The 20,916-nt window shown below is 35.3% G+C and overlaps 1 protein-coding gene across 1 annotated transcript in view; it reads right to left on the bottom strand.

Annotated features, from left to right (window-relative positions):
• Positions 1 to 2,816: 2,816 nt before the first annotated feature.
• The window catches only part of bowl (brother of odd with entrails limited), a 48,122-nt gene continuing 30,022 nt past the window's right edge, over positions 2,817 to 20,916 (bottom strand). The window contains exon 3 of the mRNA XM_028185597.2: positions 2,817 to 4,945. Within this exon, the coding sequence (XP_028041398.2) occupies positions 3,655 to 4,945 (1,291 nt within the window). The 3' untranslated portion in view covers positions 2,817 to 3,654. The remainder of the gene's footprint in view (positions 4,946 to 20,916) is intronic.

The following is a 20,916-nucleotide window of genomic DNA, read 5'->3' as shown; positions in this document are numbered from 1 at the left end:
CTTAAAACAAACAAAAGGAATCCGTCTGACGGGGCACACATCAAAGGAAAAACAAAATTGTTATTTTTATTTAATTCCGAGCAATTTCATATTTTTAAACCTTCTCTGTACTTCCACAAATAATTCCAGATCAAAATTAGCCAAATCGGTTCAACCGCTCTCGAGTTTTAACGAGACTAACGAACAGCAATTCATTTTTATATATTGAGATAAAAATACATTTTAACGAAAGCTTTGTTCATGTTTTTCCTTTTCTCTATTACTTTCTTGTTTCATTCTTCTGTTTTTTCGTCTCCTCTCACCTCTCTTTTCCTGTTTTCTCCAAAAATACTTTTTAATGCTTTGATGCTCACAGCCGACCTGGTGGTAAGTGGTTGCTGGAGCCCATAGACATCTACAACGTAAATGCGCCACCTTCCTTGAGATATAAGTTCTAAGGTCTCAGTATAGTTACAACGGCTACCCAACCGTTCAAACTGAAACGCATTAATGCTTCACGGCAGAAATAGGCGGGGTGGTAGCACCTACCCGTGCGGACTCACACCAGTAATAAACAATTTTTCAACACTCAAGATTTCAACAAACAGGTTGAAATCTTACTGTCTAGACGTGGTTGTGGACTGTGTAGACGCCATAGCTGCTTACACGTATCTATATTTTAAGTCTATTTATTTTTATGACTTCTGGCCAACTCCGTACCTAATATTTTAAACCGCGGCACTCATACTGCTACTCAGTAAGGAAATATTGGCAATAAGCCGTAATTCATTATCTCTTAAATTCATCCAAATTGAAATATTTACGGATAAATATTTATAAAATTAAATTAGTATATCTTAATTAACCGAAAATACGATTTTACGAACATCGATAAAACGATATCAAAATTGAACTTGTTGCAACGAATGTGGTGATAAAAACTGCTTACATTACAATAATATGCTGCTTACTGTGAGTTGTGCTAAAATTATTCACGTGTGCCGAATAAGATGCACAATTACTTTCAAAGATCTGCAACATGCAAGCTACTGGCTGATTAGAAACGGATCATATAATTTGAAATCCGAATCACGGTACGTGAAAGGCCCTGATCGAACCGGCCAGTTAGTCACGAGCGCGTCAATTTCACACCGAAAAGCCACCAATAAACTCATTGCGCTCCAAATTCGAATGAAGAAAAAAAAACGCATTGTAATCGATTGCCACTGCTCTCTACTTTCACCCGATCAAAATATCGATAATACGACATTCGATCGTAAAATATGTTTTTATTGTTTTTTTTTTCTGGTCCGGCAGCGGGCGATTTGCATAAACTCCCAAGTAGCTGTCGGAATGTTTCTGAGAGGACGGTTCGCGCGCCGCCTCGTAAAATGGCGGTCGTAAAAGAAACACCTTTTTTGCTTATAAGGCCTGTCGCTTTGGCTCTGAACGAGAAAAATGTGATTGAAAATACTTGTACTGACGTCGGTTCGAATTAAATTAGCATCGTCGTAGCTTTTCGAATGCTGTATGTAGTAGATGCTTTCTTTATAAAGTTTAATGAGTTTATGTAATTGATTTACCTTTTTTTTATTGCCCTTGTAGGCAGACGAGCGCACAGCCCACCTTATGGTGAGTGGTTACCGTCGCCCATGGACTTCAGCAATGCCAGGGGCAGAGCCAAGCCGCTGCCTACCGAAAACCTGCTAAGAATGCCCACAAATTACTACTAAATTTCTCTAATGAAATATTTTATATTGAATACGTGTTGCAAACGATAAAGAGCGTCCTTAGATATTAAAAAGTGTTAAATTTACATTTTTCAAAGATGTCAATACTTAAAATACATTTTATATAATATATATATTGAGATTGCAAATTCTGTCATTTATCGTTTAACTTTATAAAAACAAGAAAGTTTCGATTATTTTATTACCTATAAAACTAGCGACCTCTACTGACATGTTCAAATTGAAATTCAAATTAAAACACTGCAAAAACCAATCAATCTAGTCAATAAAATTCGCATTATTGATTCAAAAAATTTTAAAAACGATCGACTTCGTGCTTGTTGTGCTCTTTAAATTTCTATTAAACATGTACGCTTTGGACCTCCCATTGTTTTATAGTTGTGTCACTAAACTTAGCAATAAAAACGGAACGCACAGCGGTAAGGTTTTTAAATTTAAATTTATTAAACATTTGATTTAATCAAGATGTTAATTTAATCACCGGACAGCGAGATATGATTTTGATCATCTAACGTTGGTCTCTCGAGTGAATTATATACTCACCTCTCAGGAAGATTTTTTTTTTATTGCCCTTGTAGGCATACGAGCATACGGCCAACCTGATGGTGAGTGGTTACCGTCGCCCATGGACTTCAGTAATGCCAGGGGCAGAGCCAAGCCGCTGCCTACCGCTTAATACTCTCCACAAGCCTCGTTTGAAGAAGGACATGTCATAGCGCTCGGCTAGTCAGATAAGATGAATTTAGGCGTTACAAAGGATGACACTGGCCATTGTTTCATGTAATTGAGACTTCGATTATGTCTCGTGGTTAGCCGTGGCGTACAATTTGTTTAATATATGGTATTTTATATGTATATATTATATTATGTGTAATATTATAAAAATGAAAGTTATGCATGTTACTCAATCACACAACATGGCTAACGAATTAAGTAATTTATTAATATAACATTTTTTATCGCCCTTGTAAGCAACGAGGTTTCTGGGCTCTCAGTGCTATTCTGGTTGTACGACATGCCGAAGAGAGCTTACAGCCCACCTGGTGAGAAGCGGGCGTGAATCTCTTAATAAATAAAACGTTGCAATTAAGTTTATAATTTATTATATGTATAATAATTATAAAATTGTGTTCCAATCTAAATACGTAAAAGATTTAGGTACCACAGTACTATATTATAGTTAACTTAAAATTTTTAATTATAAAACTATTTTAAACTTAAATAAAAATTAAAATAAGAACGAAATTAACCCAAAATAACTTACGTTGATCAAGCTACAAAAATTAATTTATATAAATTAATTACTTTTGTAAACCAATTTGGAATTGTTCTATCATAAAATGCAGCAACAGTATTATTATATATTTACAAGATAAAATACTAAATACTTAAAATAAATCACTTTAATTTAACTAAAGATTTATACTAAACTAACAAAGAAGCTAAAAAACTAAAATAATAAAGAATAAATAACATTTGCATTAAAAAAAAACCAGTCGCGACTTATTTTGTATCTTATTAAAATAACATTAAAGTTAAAGTTATCGTTAGCAAAAATATAACTTAATATTTTTATTAATAACCAGATACAAAATCGCTGAAAAAATTACATAACACGAAACGTATTTTTCAATTCGAACAAACAAAAAATATGTGTTTGAAACACTATTTCATAATGAGTGTTTATCATAATAATATAATTTCTTAAAATTTTGAAGTAAACAAAACACTGCACAAACAAATCATATGAGATCTTCACGAAAACCAAATCCACGTTGTATACGTAAAAAAAAAACATACATACATCAAAAACCTACGCATGCAATTAACATAAGGAATTTATCTAATAATACTTTTCACAAAAGTAGAACTACGTATAAATTTAGCTTCTTATTTGAAATGCAATTACTTTAGTTACATTAAATTAACGTCTCATGATATCTTCTATACTGAAACCTTTTTTCGGTCCACTGGATCCGCTTGTCCCCGGCTTGGGATTGGCCGGCGGTTGAATACCAATGATATTTTTAATGCCACTCGCTATGTAAGACGAACTTGATTCCTCTGCATCCTTCATGCTTGTACCTGCATCTTTGCAGTTCGTAACTATAGTGGACGTTGAAGGTATTGTGTCCTTCGGCGGCGCATGCTTAACAATCAAGTCTTGAGCGACAGTTTGTTGTGGTGCCAAAACAGGGTGAGGCACTGGACCGTATGCGATTTGCGGGTGAGGAGGTGGCATCGGTAATCCAAATTTATGATATGCCGGCATTCCCATAAGTGTAGGCGCTATACCGACTACCATTTCCCCATTTCCTATTGGAGGCCGAGGCATTGTGAGATTGGTTGGCTCCGGTGATCTGCTTCTGTAAACTGCAGCACATGACCTTGGATTATCTCCGATATCTGGTGGGTGACTTCTCTTTCTAAATGGAGGCAAGTACATATTAGAAGGTCCCGGATCAATGGACGGACTTGTAATTTGAGTCATTTTGGACGGATCTGGAGGAGGAATCTGGTGTAAATCTCGTCTGATTTGTAATTGTGGATGCCGTACTTGTTGTTCAGGAATCTCTGTGTAGCGCATTTCTTTTTCCATTATTTCCTCAGTAGTGTATCGACGTTTTTCGTATTCATCTGATGAGTAAACTCGATGTTTGTCTGTATGTTGTGGACGCATTGTGTATGGACTTGCTCTGTCCCTTTGCTCATTGTGATGACAATGGGTGCGTTCTACAGGTGTTGGCGATTGCCGTCGTGGTTTTTCCTCATTTTGTGGTTCTTGTCCAATGCTTTCCACTGATGAAGATCTTGCTCTCCGCACTGGGGAGTGTTCAGGTGATGAAATTTCGGCATCTTCATCATCATAGCCCGGTTCAATGGGAGATCCTGGTCTTCCGATGTCTTCTTCGCCTACGTCTAGCACATCTCCCGGAGGTACGTCACCGACTGCATGAGTAAGCGCATGTCTCCGAAGATCACAGTTACGTCTGAACACTTTCCCACATGAATTGCATTCATAAGGTTTATGGTCTGTGTGTGTTAATAGATGTGTCTTCAAATTGGATCGTTGGTTGAAGCTTCTGCTGCAAACTGGACATTTGTGTGGTGACTCTTCCATGTGTAGAATTTTGTGAACGGCCAACGTCCTCGACTGGCAAAAACCTTTGCCACATTCTGTGCATTTGAAAGGCTTCTCTTTGGAGTGTATGTACCTGAAACAATCGAAATATTTCCACTGTCAGTAAAGTTCGTTTTCGGAATTATTAAGCACTGAGCACAGTCTCGTTAGTCTAGTTATGTATCTGATTTATGGATAAGATTATTCATAATGATAAATGTTCAATAGGACGTGTTTTGTTTTAATTAAATGTCACGTGGGCGGAATAAAGTTGTATGTCAATTTTGCACATCTTTCATCAGATTTGTTTTATTTATGAATAGCAAGGATAACAAGTTCCGATTCATTCAATGGTTTTTAATCTCTTAAACGCTAATGGCTTAAACAAAATTCACCTTGATTGCACACAACAGCATAAGAGTTAAATTTTAAAGCCTGATACCACTACATTGGTTGGAGGCACCTTGAACGTGATCCGAGTAACGCGAGCCTTTAGTTTCAAGGCAAGATCGACGACATCGCATGCTCAAGTCTGCGTTATAACACCATTTTTATCTGACCCACGATAATTATTTTTACTTCCCTCCTTTTATTACTGAATGGTTGGTCACGAGACTTCGTTGGAAGGTCGCAATATTTTGGTTCCGTTCCACGAGAGTTCCAGCTCAGCCGAATCGAATTACGTTAAAAGCATTCTGTGGCAAATCGTTGCGATTATTAACAGCGGCCCGTATTGGGTTACTATGGCCGTCTACTAAGGGACAGGCGACATGATCAAATTCGTTTACGAGATCTTATTAGTACTTGAATTGACTAAGGAAATAAAACGACAAAAACATTTTACAAAAATAAACTCTGTGTTGAAATGGGAATAGCTTTGCAATTTTTGTATCTTTTATTCTTGTTTAATAAAATACATGTATTGCACGATGCGAGAATTGACTAACTATCTTTATATTTACGGAAACGAAACTAGAAGAGGATATAAGATTTAATTTACGGATTAATAAAGGAAGTACGGAAGAGTGTTCATCAATGTTTCAATTAAATAAAAAAACACGTTTTTTATTATTATTTTACATAGCTTTTATATCGCCTTTAAAATTCAGAGATTTGGACAACTAAAATATTATGTTACTTTGTATTTAAAATCGTCGTAATTTGATTATCTATAAGCTCGTTCGCTCGACATTCGGGATTTTTGGAAACACATAGCACAGGATAGCACATAGTTGATAAGATATTCGGTAAGTTTTTGATGAAGTTAAGTTTCATCTTAAATATTAACGTTCCCACGGAGATCAACGTCTGACGGTCGCGTGATAAAAATAACTAAAACATTTATAAATCGTAATCAAATAACTAAGTAAGAGTAATACACGGGCGAACACGAAAAATTGAATAATCATGGGAACTTGAATGCATTGACAAAAACTCTAATGAGCAACCACCTCCAACGTAGGAACTCATTTAATGATGATGACTCCAAAGATTCCATTGGCAGTCACGCGAAGAATGCGCCGTGTAAACAGTCGTATCGTTATTATATTGGAATCGAAAAAAAATACAGACTTTTTAGTGCCCCGTCATTTTTTTTGGTGATGAGGAATTCAATTCGGAAGATTTTCTAATCCTAACTTTTGTATGTATATTCCTTGGATAGTGTTTGTAATTCAGTCTACTTAAGGATAAAAAAAATAGTTTACCGTAATCATTTTGCAAATGAGACAAAAATTCTAATTGCTGAGGTTTTAAGTGAGTCATGAATGTTGGTTGATAAAGACAAATATTAATATTTCGGTGATTCTAATAACTTGCGTCGAATTAGCGATTTTATGTTTAAATTTTAGTTAAATAAAAAAAATTCATGGACATGGACACGTTTTTTTCTACTGTTTATTCTTTATCCGTCTTGCAATGTAATACATACTAGTACATATTTTGAATATGAACAAAGCCTGTATTTCTGAATTATGTTTTAGATATAGTGTCAGCACGAGAAGTAAGATTTAAACGTGCATATAAAGGCCCCTTGAGTACAAACATTTCCATCAACTTCGGACTTTGATTTGATTCTACAACGAAAACTATTAATTTCGTTTTTATCAATTTCATCAAAATCGTTTCTCACATTAATTTGTAGCCGATCAGATTCTTATAGTTTATTACTTACAAGACTGGTTCTACTTGTTTATTAAAAGTAGTCGATCATAATATTTTACGATTTGGTTGGAATCGGTGTTCGGAGAATCAACCGCTACAACCCAGTGAGTATGTTAAGTCTTAGAAAATAAATGCGGATCTCTAATATCATGTTTAACATTGAAGTATTGGATATTTTCCATTCTGCATTGTTGCCTCTATTAGATATTTTCACTATACGTAATTGTATCGATTACAAACAATTTGCCAACATTTGACTTAAAAAAAAAAAAGTTTTATTCATTGTACATTTGCCTTTTTTTTTTAAACATTTATATAACCATAAAAACATTTCCGCCAAGCAATTACTGCCGACGACCTTAGGATTTAATTTCACGGATGACTTGTACATCGGTGACTAGTGTATCATCAGATGTTAACAAAAAATTAATCATGTTTTGTACGCAAGGCAACCGGGGATTGATGAATTTAATCAATTTATATTACAGCTTCTAGTTGCGTTCTTTCCCAAACACTTTTGGGCCACAGGTGCATTTGTATGCAAAATATTTAAATTTATAGTCATAGATAAAACTTCTGACACTAAAATTATTTTGAATTATGTATATTTACTGGTAGCTTAGTGTAAGTATTCACCCAAAAGGCTATGTCACACATTCTCTGTTTTGAAGATTGGGACAGTCGATATAAAATTGGGATTTAGACTCAAAACATTGTGGTTCCTACGTACCATAATAACATTACAATAATATATGAGATATAATACTTAAGTGTAAATTCGTTATCTGAATTGCATTAGCTACCACTTTATAATAAAATGCAAATATCTTACGTAGCTTGGGTGCTAGCTAACGATCTTGTCCTCATCAGCTTTCGTATTCTATTAAAGATTTATGCTTGAATCAGTGCTAGTTTGCAACTCAATTATCGTTTTCATATGCTAATAAAATTTATATAAAACATTTCATTAATAAATTTTTTACTTTCCTTGATTCATTTCGTTGTGGTGTCCAAAAAAATATGAATATGACAAGTAAAACGATGCCTTAAACATGAATGCCAATTAAGAAACTCCACGAAACGAAAGAGAAAAATGTTTGATTGTTTAATATTAGAAATAAATTATTGAAGGTAACAACGAAAATGTGTGTTTATAACCAGTAAAGTTCCATGAATGGAAGAGCATCGGTAGGGCGCGAACTTTGCTTCGCCGAACATCACGCAAATGCTGTCTTATGACAGACCGAACAACCGGTTTCTGTGTCCATAACGCGGTCTGACTCGTATCGTAGATAAAACTCAAGATTTCGATACGATAGTACATACGGTTTTTGGATATTTACCAGATGTTTCGACTGTAATGTTTTCAAGAAAGTTAAGACTGCGCAAAGATAATACAAGCCAAAGACAATAAGCGAGCTTGGGAAGTGTTCAAATCAAAAGTAAAATTAGAAATCAAAACTCCGAATGACCAATAAATTTGAAATATCTGTAATGAACCTGATATGATTTGAGAAATCCCATCGAGACCGTCTGATGAAAGATTCAGAACACCAGTCTGACAACTTCACTGGCACATCAAAGAAACCGCCACTAGATTCAAATTAACAAGGCAATTACCAAGTTACTACGAAAACGTTCTCGCCCGAACGGCCGAAACTATAAAAGTCGAGATTATTGCTTCACAAACAGTTGGTAAGGTCAAATTGAAATTTCGTGTTAAGGAAGATAACGTAACACGAAATTTATTCTCAAGTTTAACCAATACGGTAAATGCCAAGAAAACCGTAAAATATAATATGTGGAATGACATATTTTCCACATAAATAATACGTATTCAAAAATTAATGACACAAAATTTACCCTTGCCGTATTCATATCAAAATTTCAATCTGGTCTGACATTAAATAAAATATAAGTAACGTCTTGTCTCTTTTTATTATGCTTCAAGATAAAGATCGCTATGGAGAGTCGCTTAGAACCCCATCAAGACGTTGAGATTAAAAAACCATGCCTCCAAATTACAGAGAGGACCCAACACCGGCATTAATGGACCACATTAAAAATCTTTTTCCATTACCCTTTGGAAGGATAATGTGTTCTCGAAGGATGGCGCCAATGGTGGAAATCGGGAAGTGACTCATTATTTTAAAAATACTAAGTTATAATGTAAGTGATGATTTGAATTGATAACGACTATTACAATACTTACAAATGACGCTATCAAGTAAAAAGCGTTCGTTGCTTGAAGTTTTTGACAGTTCTGTTTGTCTTTTTTTTATTTCGTTAAATGTTATTGGTAAAGCTAACAAACGATTTGGCACGGAAACAGGTTTTGGAAGTCCCCTTTTTGCTTTACCGAGTTTACTGAACGAAGTTGACAGCGTAGTCGATTTAAAGTCAAATCATTTACAATTTAACACGTATATACTTTTTCACGAGTATTTGGAGTAGTTTTAAATTCTACGAAATTACCAAGGAGTTATTTGGTCTATTGATCCGGTTTTGAATCGATGTTTTTATTTATTTCATTTCAATCTTGATTTCATAGAGATTCTTTATCTATGGTCGAGACTAAGGAACGAATATTTTAACAGGGCCCATTACTCGTTATATTGTAGAATCGCCCTGGTTTGTTAAAGAGATTTTTGAAAGTTATGAGGCGTCAATTTTTAAACCGATATTGCTCTTTATTTTTCAACAAAATTCACGTAAATTATTGGCACTAGATTACATTTAGAAGCCAAGATAAAATATAAATATATAGCTCCCATTGACATTAGACTACAACATTATATTTTCTACAATACACATTTTAACCGCATCCTCATAATTCGATCAATAAATTCAAACACTACTAAAATTCCATTTATTTTAAGCCGATTTCCGAAAGGTAATCTTAGCATCCGGCCCTGTCTATTCTTTTATAGCTCTTCATTTAACTACGGATCGAATCAATTTATCTCAGCTATTTTTTCTTTTTAAAAACCTAATGAAACGCTCATACTGGACAACACGAAGGCAGATAGCATGATGCGTGCAAGTGTTATAAAAACACCACGAGGCGCCAATTTTAATACGATATCCACAGATCATTTTACAACTGAATAATGCCCTCCTGCTCACGCGCATGGTAATATTAATATGAATGATAGAGAATGTAAGAACAACCATAGCTTTGGTTTCATACACTACGTGGTGGGAAGACATAGTTTTTAATTTGAAACGCGCCATTGCGAAAAAAAACCATCGCGTATGGTCCGGTTTTGCTGGCGCTTTAAGGATTACTTATTATAAGTTTTTATAAGTAGCTTATCGCTACAAATGTCTATACTTAAAGGTCATTGTCATGAACTTCTACATATTTAGAAACTCATCAATTTTCACACAAAAAATTGCATCATTTACATATTTTGAAAAATAAGTTTCAAAGAACAAGGACGCTAATATTTTCATTAAAAAAAATTCATGAAAATGGTTTTTCTCAGTTCATATATTCGTGATTATGAACTAAAATTCTCATACTATATCATCTGATTACCACTACGATTCTGATACGATAAGTAATAAATAAATATAATAATATGTTTTCTATTTAAAAGCAAAGAGTTCTTAGCTGGAGTGCGCGTCGGAATGCTGCCGCGGGGTCACTGCCCGATCCTCCCTTCCACAAGGCTCAATAGCAGCCTATCTCAAAGATTAATCTCACTGAAAGATTTTGCTCATTAACTCTGCTATTTTTAGAATTTAGCTTAAAAATTATTTTAATTCAGCTGTTATTAAGAGAAATTATGATACAATATAATAGTAACATAAATATTATTCACTGTAAAAAAAAAAATTGCCTATATCTACAATCAACAGTTTATACTCAAAATAAGCCTCTATCAAAACAAAGCTAGTTTCTAACAAATAATTTCGTTCTCATAATTAAAGCCGCGTTTACATTGTAATCTAGGATTTAAAATCATTTTATAATTTCCGATGTTTCCAACACTTTCATCTATCTATTTTTTATGGACTTGCCGTCCGTGGGTCATTCAAGCAATTCGTGAATGGAAACTAGGTCTATTGAATTCTAAAAACTGTGCACGTGTCCAAAAGCTGCGTCTCACAGTCCCGAGTGGGACTGTTATTACGTGTTATTTGAACCATAGGTGTGTACATCAGTATCCTGGGACATCTTGTTTCAAATGTTCGAATCTTTACTTGGTCGGAGACCGATTGATTTAGTCCAGACTTAATGTGTGTATCGCCAAATAGACCAGCAATACCTTCAACATTAATGTGTCGAAATAAAATTAATTATCACCGCACACATTTATTTCAATTTTGTCTAATATTGACCGCTTAAAACTAGTTTTATTTCTTAAATCTGAAAACAACTGAAACGCCGAACTTAAAAGCGAGTTATAATTTCTTGAAACGACTAGAAAAAAAGTAATCAAAAGATTTAATTACGAAATCAACCAAAATAAAACACGATAAGATCCACATAAAACGCAAAAATCTCCATAATTAAACTATTAACTATAAAATAGAGCAACATTATCTTAAGAACACAAATTATTACATTCGACGGAGCTATTATTCTTTTGTTTCATTTAAAAAGGTCGTTTATATTAGAACGGACGATAACAAATTAAAACAATAAAACCACAACATAGATTAAGCCGTAAATACAAATTACTTACAAAAACACAATGCCACTGTATTTTTAATTGAATCAAGTCATTTTAAAATAGCATGTGTTTCAAACCCACACTTACAGTAGCGAAAATGTATTCAAGAAAAAAAAAACTGCTACAAGAAACATCGGCTTGGAAGTAAATCAAAACTGCTTATAAATAGTGGCCATTAACATAATCTACACATTTGTATAATGAGACAGTGAATATTGGAAAATACACAGAATTTCAGTCGAATCAATAACAGCTTAGTATTTTTGATCTATTGTTATTTTTACTTATGCTGTTAATACGTATTACTGTTCTTTCAAATTATAAAGGTTTTCCCTTTTTTTAGAGTATTCTTCGATTTTCTTACATAAATTCTTAAATTCAGACTAATGAGAATCATTTTATTTGTTTCATTGAAAATTATGTTGTCATTAAATTTCATACTCAACCATTTTGTATACCATTTTATACGGTAGATGCATTTCTTATTTAAAAGTATCTCCATCCACCGTCCTCTTCATCGTATAAATCACCTCAATTCTGTCATGTACTGTCTTCTACTTTCCGTCTTACTTATTTAAAACTCTTCATTAATGACTCGGTATTATTTATGTATCGCCTAATACAGTCAGTTGTATTAAAATATTTAAATTAATTATATCGTGAAATAGTGTTATATCTTTTTAATTCGCATTATGGTTTGGCCGCTGGAAGTTGATTTACCATTATCATAACATATTTATTTTAAAATTTAAAAGGTATATTTAAAAACAAGAGATGTGATCAAATACACCAAAATTGATATCGGCGCTGTGAGGCGGTGCGTTAAAAAAAATATAAGCCCCGAATAAAAGTTATAGCCGCCGAACCCCGCTGTGAACATTAGTTGGGACGTACAATTTCCCAAGCTTACAGAAGAAGTAAGCGTATTAGGCTACATAAAAGTGGTACTCAAAGCAATTGTGCTTCCCAACTGTCGTACTCAGCCCACGCAATGCTTTATCTCCTTACAACCAGCGGAGCTAGTTCGCTTTAAGTAAATTTATTGTTATGCTACTAATATCTCAGCATCAGTAGTGAGACACGCCAACGCGGACTTTCGACTAATTAACATTTTAACAACAGAATTGTTTGCAGAACTTGTTGCTGTTGTAGTAGTTGTTGTTGGAATTACTTTCTAAACTGATATTTCATACAGATTGAATGTGAAACCATTAAGATAAATATTAAAGAGATAATTAGTGGTTAGTCGAATTAATGAGGCAAGCTTATTGGAAACGATGAAAAATCAATACCAACGATTAAAATGGAATATTGGAATGATATTAGCATTTAAGCAATGTTACTTAATAATTAAGACAGTGCAGCCAAATAATTATAAAGAGAAACTCATCGACGTAATGGATCGATTAGAAATCCAAAACGGATTACTTCAAACACACATTTCCCCAATCAACTGACACTAAAGGAAAAATAAATCTAACGACCTAACAAATTCTAGAAATTGAACACTCCAAACCTGTATTAGCAGTAGCGAAACATTAAGATGAAGTATATGACACAATGCAAATTAGTCGAAGTGTTGTACAACATAACATTTTCGCAAGAACTCAAACGAATTAGCATTCTCATTACGTTTTTGCTCCGTTCTTAAGTAGCCGCGTATTTTTTGTTGGCATGTAACTATTTTAACATATATCTTTTTGTGAACTTACCATGAGAACTAAATATTAATGTTTTCGATTTAAATTCTATATTTAAAAACTTCATTGTTGCAGTTAAAATGTTTTCATTTTACAAAATCATCAGATTGTTTTACAATTGCACGATCGGAAGCATGAGACTGGCTGTAATGTTGATTTGGAGCAAAGTTCATAAAGTTACGTCCGTGAAATCAAAACATAAAACATATCTAAAGACACAGTTTGCCTTAACCAAATACTGAACGAAAGCACTGAAAAATAATTTATAATCGACAACACAGGAGGTCTATTATTACACATGTTCAATTTATTCTAGAGTTTGTAACATTTAATGAAATTACACTAAATGATTATTAAAGTAGCTACATCCAGTTCATAGATTATGTGTGGGAGTCTTCCTTCAATCGTTTGTGCTACAATGACTCATTACTTCACTACACGTTGGGTCTACCAATCACAAAACAGCCCACGCTGGAAAGTCTGAACTTTTGTAAAGCAAATTACGGTTCTGTCACTGAATTAGGTTCGAAGTTGAAAAACTTTATATTTTATTTTATTTTGGTCACGTACAAATAAATAGTGGACAAGAAACAGTAAGAATACATAATTTAAAAGAGGCGACGGTCATCAGTGATGAGAAAGCAAAACTAGTAGTAGAGGAATAATTTGATGATCGGAATGAAGACTTGTATTAAATAAATGCCTAAGACTACAGCACTCCATATGGAAAGCGAAAACATCTGAATTAAACTTGTAACCAATCTTTTTTTTTATTTTTATTGCTTAGATGGGTGGACGAGCTCACAGCCCACCTGCTGTTAAGTGGTTACTGGAGCCCATAGACATCTACAACGCAAATGCGCCACCCACCTTGAGAATAAGTTCTAAGGTCTCAAGTATAGTTACAACGGCTGCCCCGCCCTTCAAACCGAAACGCATTACTGCTTCACGGCAGAAATAGGCAGGGTGGTGGTACCTATCCGCGCGGACTTACAAGAGGTCCTACCACCAGTAAAAAACTTTATCGAAACCTTTGCCATGAAAATGATTTACAAATCAGTTTTAAGATTCAATAAATATGACGTTCATTTATACAAACTCTCACAAGATACTATGTTAGTAGAATTTATTTAAAACCAGACTATGTACTGGAAGATTTAAAATAGCATATAATATATTCTGCGTCGATTTACTAGAACGATTTAAGTCCACTTGACCATTTAGGTCCATTCGACCGCTGAATTTACGTTTAGAAACTTCTACGTGTATTTCACAATAACGAAATATTTAAAAACAATTTGTATATTTATGCTTGAACGGAACCCTCGGTCTGGTTTGGTGCCTTTGGCTACATCCGTCACAATAAGATATTTTTTCCTAGCAACAAAAAACTAAATCGAAAAATAATACAGTACCTACCCAGTTCGCATACCTACACGGAGTATCATTTATTTTCTGTTGTTATAGTAAAGAAATTCCGTATTCGTTGCGGGGTCGACTATACAAAAAGTCAAATCCCCAAAAGTCGACAGGTACGTGGACAAAAAATAAATGGAAAATACTAATGGAGCGAGGCAAAGAGGCTGGACCGAGATGCGGTGTGGTATGTAACTGGTTTATTATAATGTTTTAAAGTTTAGATGATATAATACAATTAGATGTAAATAAAGTAATGTTAAAGTATAACGTAATATAATTGTAATATAAATTAATTTAAATTAGATCAAGGTTTCGATTTGTAAAAATTATTATATAAAACAAAGTAGAACTCAGTGAAAATTTGCATTAGAATTGTGTGATTTTAGCCTTTATTTAAAAAAAAAGGAATCTAATACTGAGACGATTCAGATTCTACAAATTGGTAGCAATTACTCATAGACACCAACAATGACTATAGCTTAGTCATTCGATTGGAATCGGCTGTGTGCTTAAATCAATTTGCCTCAATACCACATTGAATTCGATTTATTTCGGAATTCATCGAGCACAAACAGATCAATAAAAAACTGTCTTTAGAAGAAAATTGTGCTTAGATATGTCAGACAATAAGCTACAGAAATGAACTCTCTGTTGTCCTATTGTGTTTAGATCTTCTTCTATATCGTTCCCTCACTACTGCGGATCGCGACCACATGCGAAGTACTTCCAAAGTGCTCGATCATGAGTGGCATGGACTGCATGGTACAGACTACCACCAAGTGCTTCTCCTGCTAGATCTGACCATCTGGCTGGTGTTCTGCCAACGGCGCGCTTGCCTTCTGCTACCCGTAATTATGAGATTCTCAAATTCATGTCCGGGAGACCGCATAATGTGTCCGAAGAAGCTCATAACACGTTCCCGGCAGATGGAAGAGAGCCTTTTTGATATTAAATTTTATTATATCTCGTCAGACAGTAAGCTACAATAGTGCAACCGAAGCCGGTTTGCGGCGCACACGCAGCCGACGTAATGGGAGCGATGGCTGGCCGCTGCCGCTTCACACACAATTTCACCTCTGACTGACGCAAACATTCATTGTACAGCGTACTCGACTTCGCCGGTCTTTGAGGCAGGTGCAATACCTACCTTACTAGTCTTTTCGTAGCTTTGTCAGTGCACATAATGAGTACATTAAAACCGTTTGGCAAATAATGTTCACATTCAATAATCCGTTGCCTAAATAAGACTGTCGTGCTTTCAGAAAGACTAAACGGGGAATTTTACTGGTGGGAGGAAGGACCTCTTGTGAGTCCGCACGGGTAGGTAACACCACCCTGCCTATTTCTGCCGTGAAGCAGTAATGCGTTTCGGTTTGAAGGGTATGGCAGCCGTTGTAACTATACTGAGACCTTAGAACTTATATCTTTTTTTTTATTGCCCTTGTAGGCAGACGAGCATACGGCCCACCTGATGGTGAGTGGTCACCCTCGCCCATGGACTTCAGCAATGCCAGGGGCAGAGCCAAGCCGCTGCCTACCGCTATCTCCGCTATCTCAAGGTGGGTGGCGCATTTACGTTGTAGATGTCTATGGGCTTCAGTAACTACTTAACACCAGGTGGGCTGTGAGCTCATCCACCCATCTAAGCAATAAAACAAACAGTAATCAAGCCTATATCTGTACAAATATAATAATTACTTGTTCTGTCTGATTGATTAATTTTAGCAAAGTTGGAACCGAGTTTACAGACTCGATATTTTGAATGTTAATAATTCCTTTTATGTTCTCAGCATCTACTAAGGAAATGTTTTCGGGATCCTCATCCTTGAAGAATAAAATAAGCAACATGCGATTGTATGAAAATCCATCATTTTCAAAGTACGAAGCCCGTAATTTGATATACCTGCTTCTGATTAGCTACACGTATATCACATTGTAACAAGATGTTTACCGTAAAGAAGATGAATTGAAAGTTTATCTGAGAACTTCGTAGCGTTTGAGTTAATTTCAGAATTATAGTCTTCTTATTTAAATTTATATGTGTCACGTTACATGTGTGGAATAATAACTTATACACAATATGATAAATTGTATACTTGTGTGTAAGTTATCTTATGTAATATGTATATGGCTTTAGGTTAGCAATACCACTCAACGTGTTAATAAATGTTTGATTTGGTAGATCGTACAAGGAATTAAATCTATATCTAATATATAAAATTCTCGTGTCACAATGTTCGTTCCCATACTCCTCCGAAACCGCTAGACCGATTCTCATGAATTTTTTTATGCATATTCAGTAAGCCTGAGAATCGGCTACTATCTATTTTTCATACCCCTAAGTGATTAGGGTTGTGTCCACCCCTAACATTTTTTTTTTTATTTGGACTTTTTTTTTTTGTTATAATGAGGTATTATGTGGTTGAATGAGGTTTTGTTATTTTTATTATATATTCCCTCATCGTTCACAGCACTACATACCTCTTTCACTCATTTACCACATCCTTACACACAATAAGTTAGTTTTTTTTTCTACACTAGAAATTCCCTAGAAATCTTATATATGGCAAAACAATGTTTGCCGGGTCAGCTAGTAATATATAAAAATGAATTGCTGTTCGTTAGTCTCGCTAAAACTCGAGAACGGCTGGACCGATTTGGCTAATTTTGGTCTTGAATTATTTGTGGAACTCCAGAGAAGGTTTAAAAGGTAGATAAATATGATAATGCTCGGAATTAAATAAAAATAACAATTTTGTTTTTCCTTTGATGTGTCTCCGTCGGACGGATACCTTTTGTTTGTTTTAAGTTTATTTTATACAAAAGCTTAGGTCTTTTATTTACCGATTGAAGCACTTCGAAGTCTGCCGGGTCAGCTAGTGTTAAATAATTATTTGCGAGCCAAATCATTTTGTATGTAATACTAAGTTAAATTTCATTCCCATATTTCCATAATTATAGGTATGAGTCATCAGTTTTTATCAAGCAACATTGTAAAAATATAGCGATAGATTAGTTTTTTTGTGACCAATAATTCCGAGAGCTTTTTTGAGTTTATTTATGTCTATTTCGTACCTCGATTGTATATTTCGTCGTTTGCTTAGTCTTTTTTAATGTCAGTATCATGTTTTGGTGAAGATGAATGAAAAAAATGGCGCCTCCCAGTGTTCGACTTTCCGAGGGATGATTATTAAAATAAACTTGGATTAGAAAAACTTGTATATTAAAGTAAAAAATCAATAATCTACGGATGCAGTGTCACTTATGACAAGGGTATCATGACAACGGATTTGCGTATTACAGCGCTCTCTAGTGACGGTTTTAGGAGTTGGAAAAAACAGGGTGAACATTCCGCCCACCATGAACTACAAAAGTTCATAGCCAACAATGAGGCCATAAAATTTTACATGTACAATTAACATCTCCATGAAACCGTAACATCTTAACCTAATAGTAATCAATAAAGAACTGCTCAACATGAACTAAATATAAATTACACATTAAAGAAACCATAATAACGACAAAGTTCAGTCAAGGGTTGCTTTTAAACAGTTCGTACTTACTTACAACTAAACAATAACAAAATACTTAATAGCTGATGCATCCAAAGATACATTTAAGTTACATACATTGCATGAAATATCTACAGTTATTCAGGTAAGTAATGTTAAAAAGCGATAGGCAAAATGCAAAGTTTGGAGACTGGTCTTACAATTTTAGATTTCTTACATTTGATAGTACCCTTGTGACATTATCTGGAAGTCAGTATGCTCTGGTACGACCTTGACCATTCGATACATCTTAACTATGTCCGCTGCGAAACATATAGGATAAGTACGCCATTTCATAATTATGTGTCGTAACTCTGGTTGAAGCCTTGGACCTACCAATAAATCATTGTTCAATGACTTGCCGCTGGTACCCTTACACGAAGCGTCGAAAACAACGCCGACCTTCGTTGTACTTTTGTCCTCGCGAACAACCAACTGCATGATGAGGTAGATAAACGCATCCTGGCTTAGCAGCTTCTTGTTTGTCATTAATTACTTCTATATGATTCATAGCCAGGTGGCTACATTTATTACCTTGGATTATTCTTGCTTCAAGAATGGATTATTTTCAAGTTTCTTCTTGAGCAAGTGGATTGTTGTCGCGAAAAGGAAGACCTACAACATAACGACCCAAACTGTCCCTAGTTGTAGTGGATTCAAAGTATCTTTCACAGGATTCTTCTTCCTTGGATAAAAGTGGATGATGCTAGTCAGTTTCAATCTCCCAGAACTGACGCAGCAAATCATTGATTGAGTTGTCATGGGTATGTGCGCTAATAATGTAAGGAGTATCCCCACTAACTTAAACTCGTCCCGACAGGATCCATCCCAGCTGTGTATTTTGAGCTGTCAAGGTTCCAGGTGGATTTCTCAATATGCCTTCTGACAAAACCTGACCATACACATCAGCGCCCAGTAGAAGATCTATATTGCTTGGTGTACCATATCCTGGATCAGCCATCTGCAATTGCAACAATTCCGGCCAATCCTGTAATTGAATTTTCTGTGAAGGAAGAGTGGATGTTAGGCAGTTTAAAACATAGGCTTGAACGGGATAGCTAAAAGAGTTATATGTGGACTGTACTTTAAATTGAACCATATGTTTTACTGAAATACTAGATTTTTCTCCTCCTAAACCAGATATGGTACTTAGAACTGGCAACCTTCAAAGCTGCAAAAGTTGAACTGCGTGTTCACTAATAAACGAGGCTTGAGAGCCCTGATCCAACAATGCCCTAAGTGTGTGATACATACCCTTGTTGGATACATAAACTAATGCGCTAGCTAACATTACTTGACTACTTGATCTCATTTCACTCTTAGAAAAATGGCTGACAACACGCTCCACGTGATCCGCTGCCTGCGGTTCTTGTGCTGGCTCCCGCTGTTGATTAGTGGGCTGACTAGGACCCGCCAGGGTCGGATTGTGAGTGCCGCCTTCCTGGTGCAGCAGCGAGTGATGACGTTGGCCACAGCACCGACAAGCCGTGCGTCGTTTGCACTGTGTTACCGAATGGTTAGCTCCGAAGCAATTGAAACACAGTTTTCTCTTCTGGATGAAGTCCCGGCGATTCCCGATGGCTTCTTGTACAAATTTCTTGCATTGATAAAGCAAGTGATGTCCCGAACAGAATGGGCAGGATACAGACGTCGTCACGCTGAACACCTTCGGTTTATCCACTGCATCTTTGCCTCTAGACTCTCTTCTTTGGTTTGGTTCTAAAAACTCGAGTGCTCGATATCTTGATTCCAGGAATGATTGGAACTCGCTTAGTGTAGGCAATCGATCAGCCTGTTCGCTTAGTTTTTGTTCCCATTGTTTCTGGGATTCATTATCCAATTTTATTGTGATGAGATATATAATCAGGATGTCCCATGTCGATACAGGTATACCAAGGTTAGATAAAGCGTGCAAGCAATCATTTGTCGTATCGAGTATTTGTTTAACACCGTTGGATGACTCTGAAGATAAAGCCCTTTGGCCCACCAGCCTGGCCAGAATGCTGTTCGCGATGTAACGTTTGTTATTGTACCTTTTGTTTAATAGCTATATTCGTTATTTTCGCATCCCAATATAACATTCTGGTGATTTTCTTCAAACTAACCAGTGTTGTTCCAATAATTGCAATCTCGTTTCGATATATTCCCTTGTTATTCTAGACGCAGGTGACTTTTTGAAATTAATCTTTGCCTTAAATATCTTATTTTGAATATCGGTTTTTTAATATAACTGTCCGGGCCCATTCTTCACATTCACTAGTACTTAGCAACGAAATAGTTTTGTGTTAATTACGGTTTGTAACATTCTTTGCACTTAAAATTGTTGTTTATCATTAGTTGTTTTCTTATCTGGCTCGTATTGGACCATGTTCGACTTTCCGAGGGATGATTATTAAAATAAACTTGGATTAGAAAAACTTGTATATTAAAGTAAAAAATCAATAATCTACGGATGCAGTGTCACTTATGACAAGGGTATCATGACAACGGATTTGCGTATTACAGCGCTCTCTAGTGACGGTTTTAGGAGTTGGAAAAAACAGGGTGAAC

This window comes from Bombyx mandarina, chromosome 03 (genome assembly GCF_030267445.1).
Source record: "Bombyx mandarina strain Sakado chromosome 03, ASM3026744v2".
NCBI lineage: Eukaryota > Metazoa > Arthropoda > Insecta > Lepidoptera > Bombycidae > Bombyx > Bombyx mandarina.
The sequence above is the reverse complement of the archived record's forward strand: the minus strand, read 5'-3'. Positions and strand labels throughout refer to the sequence as shown.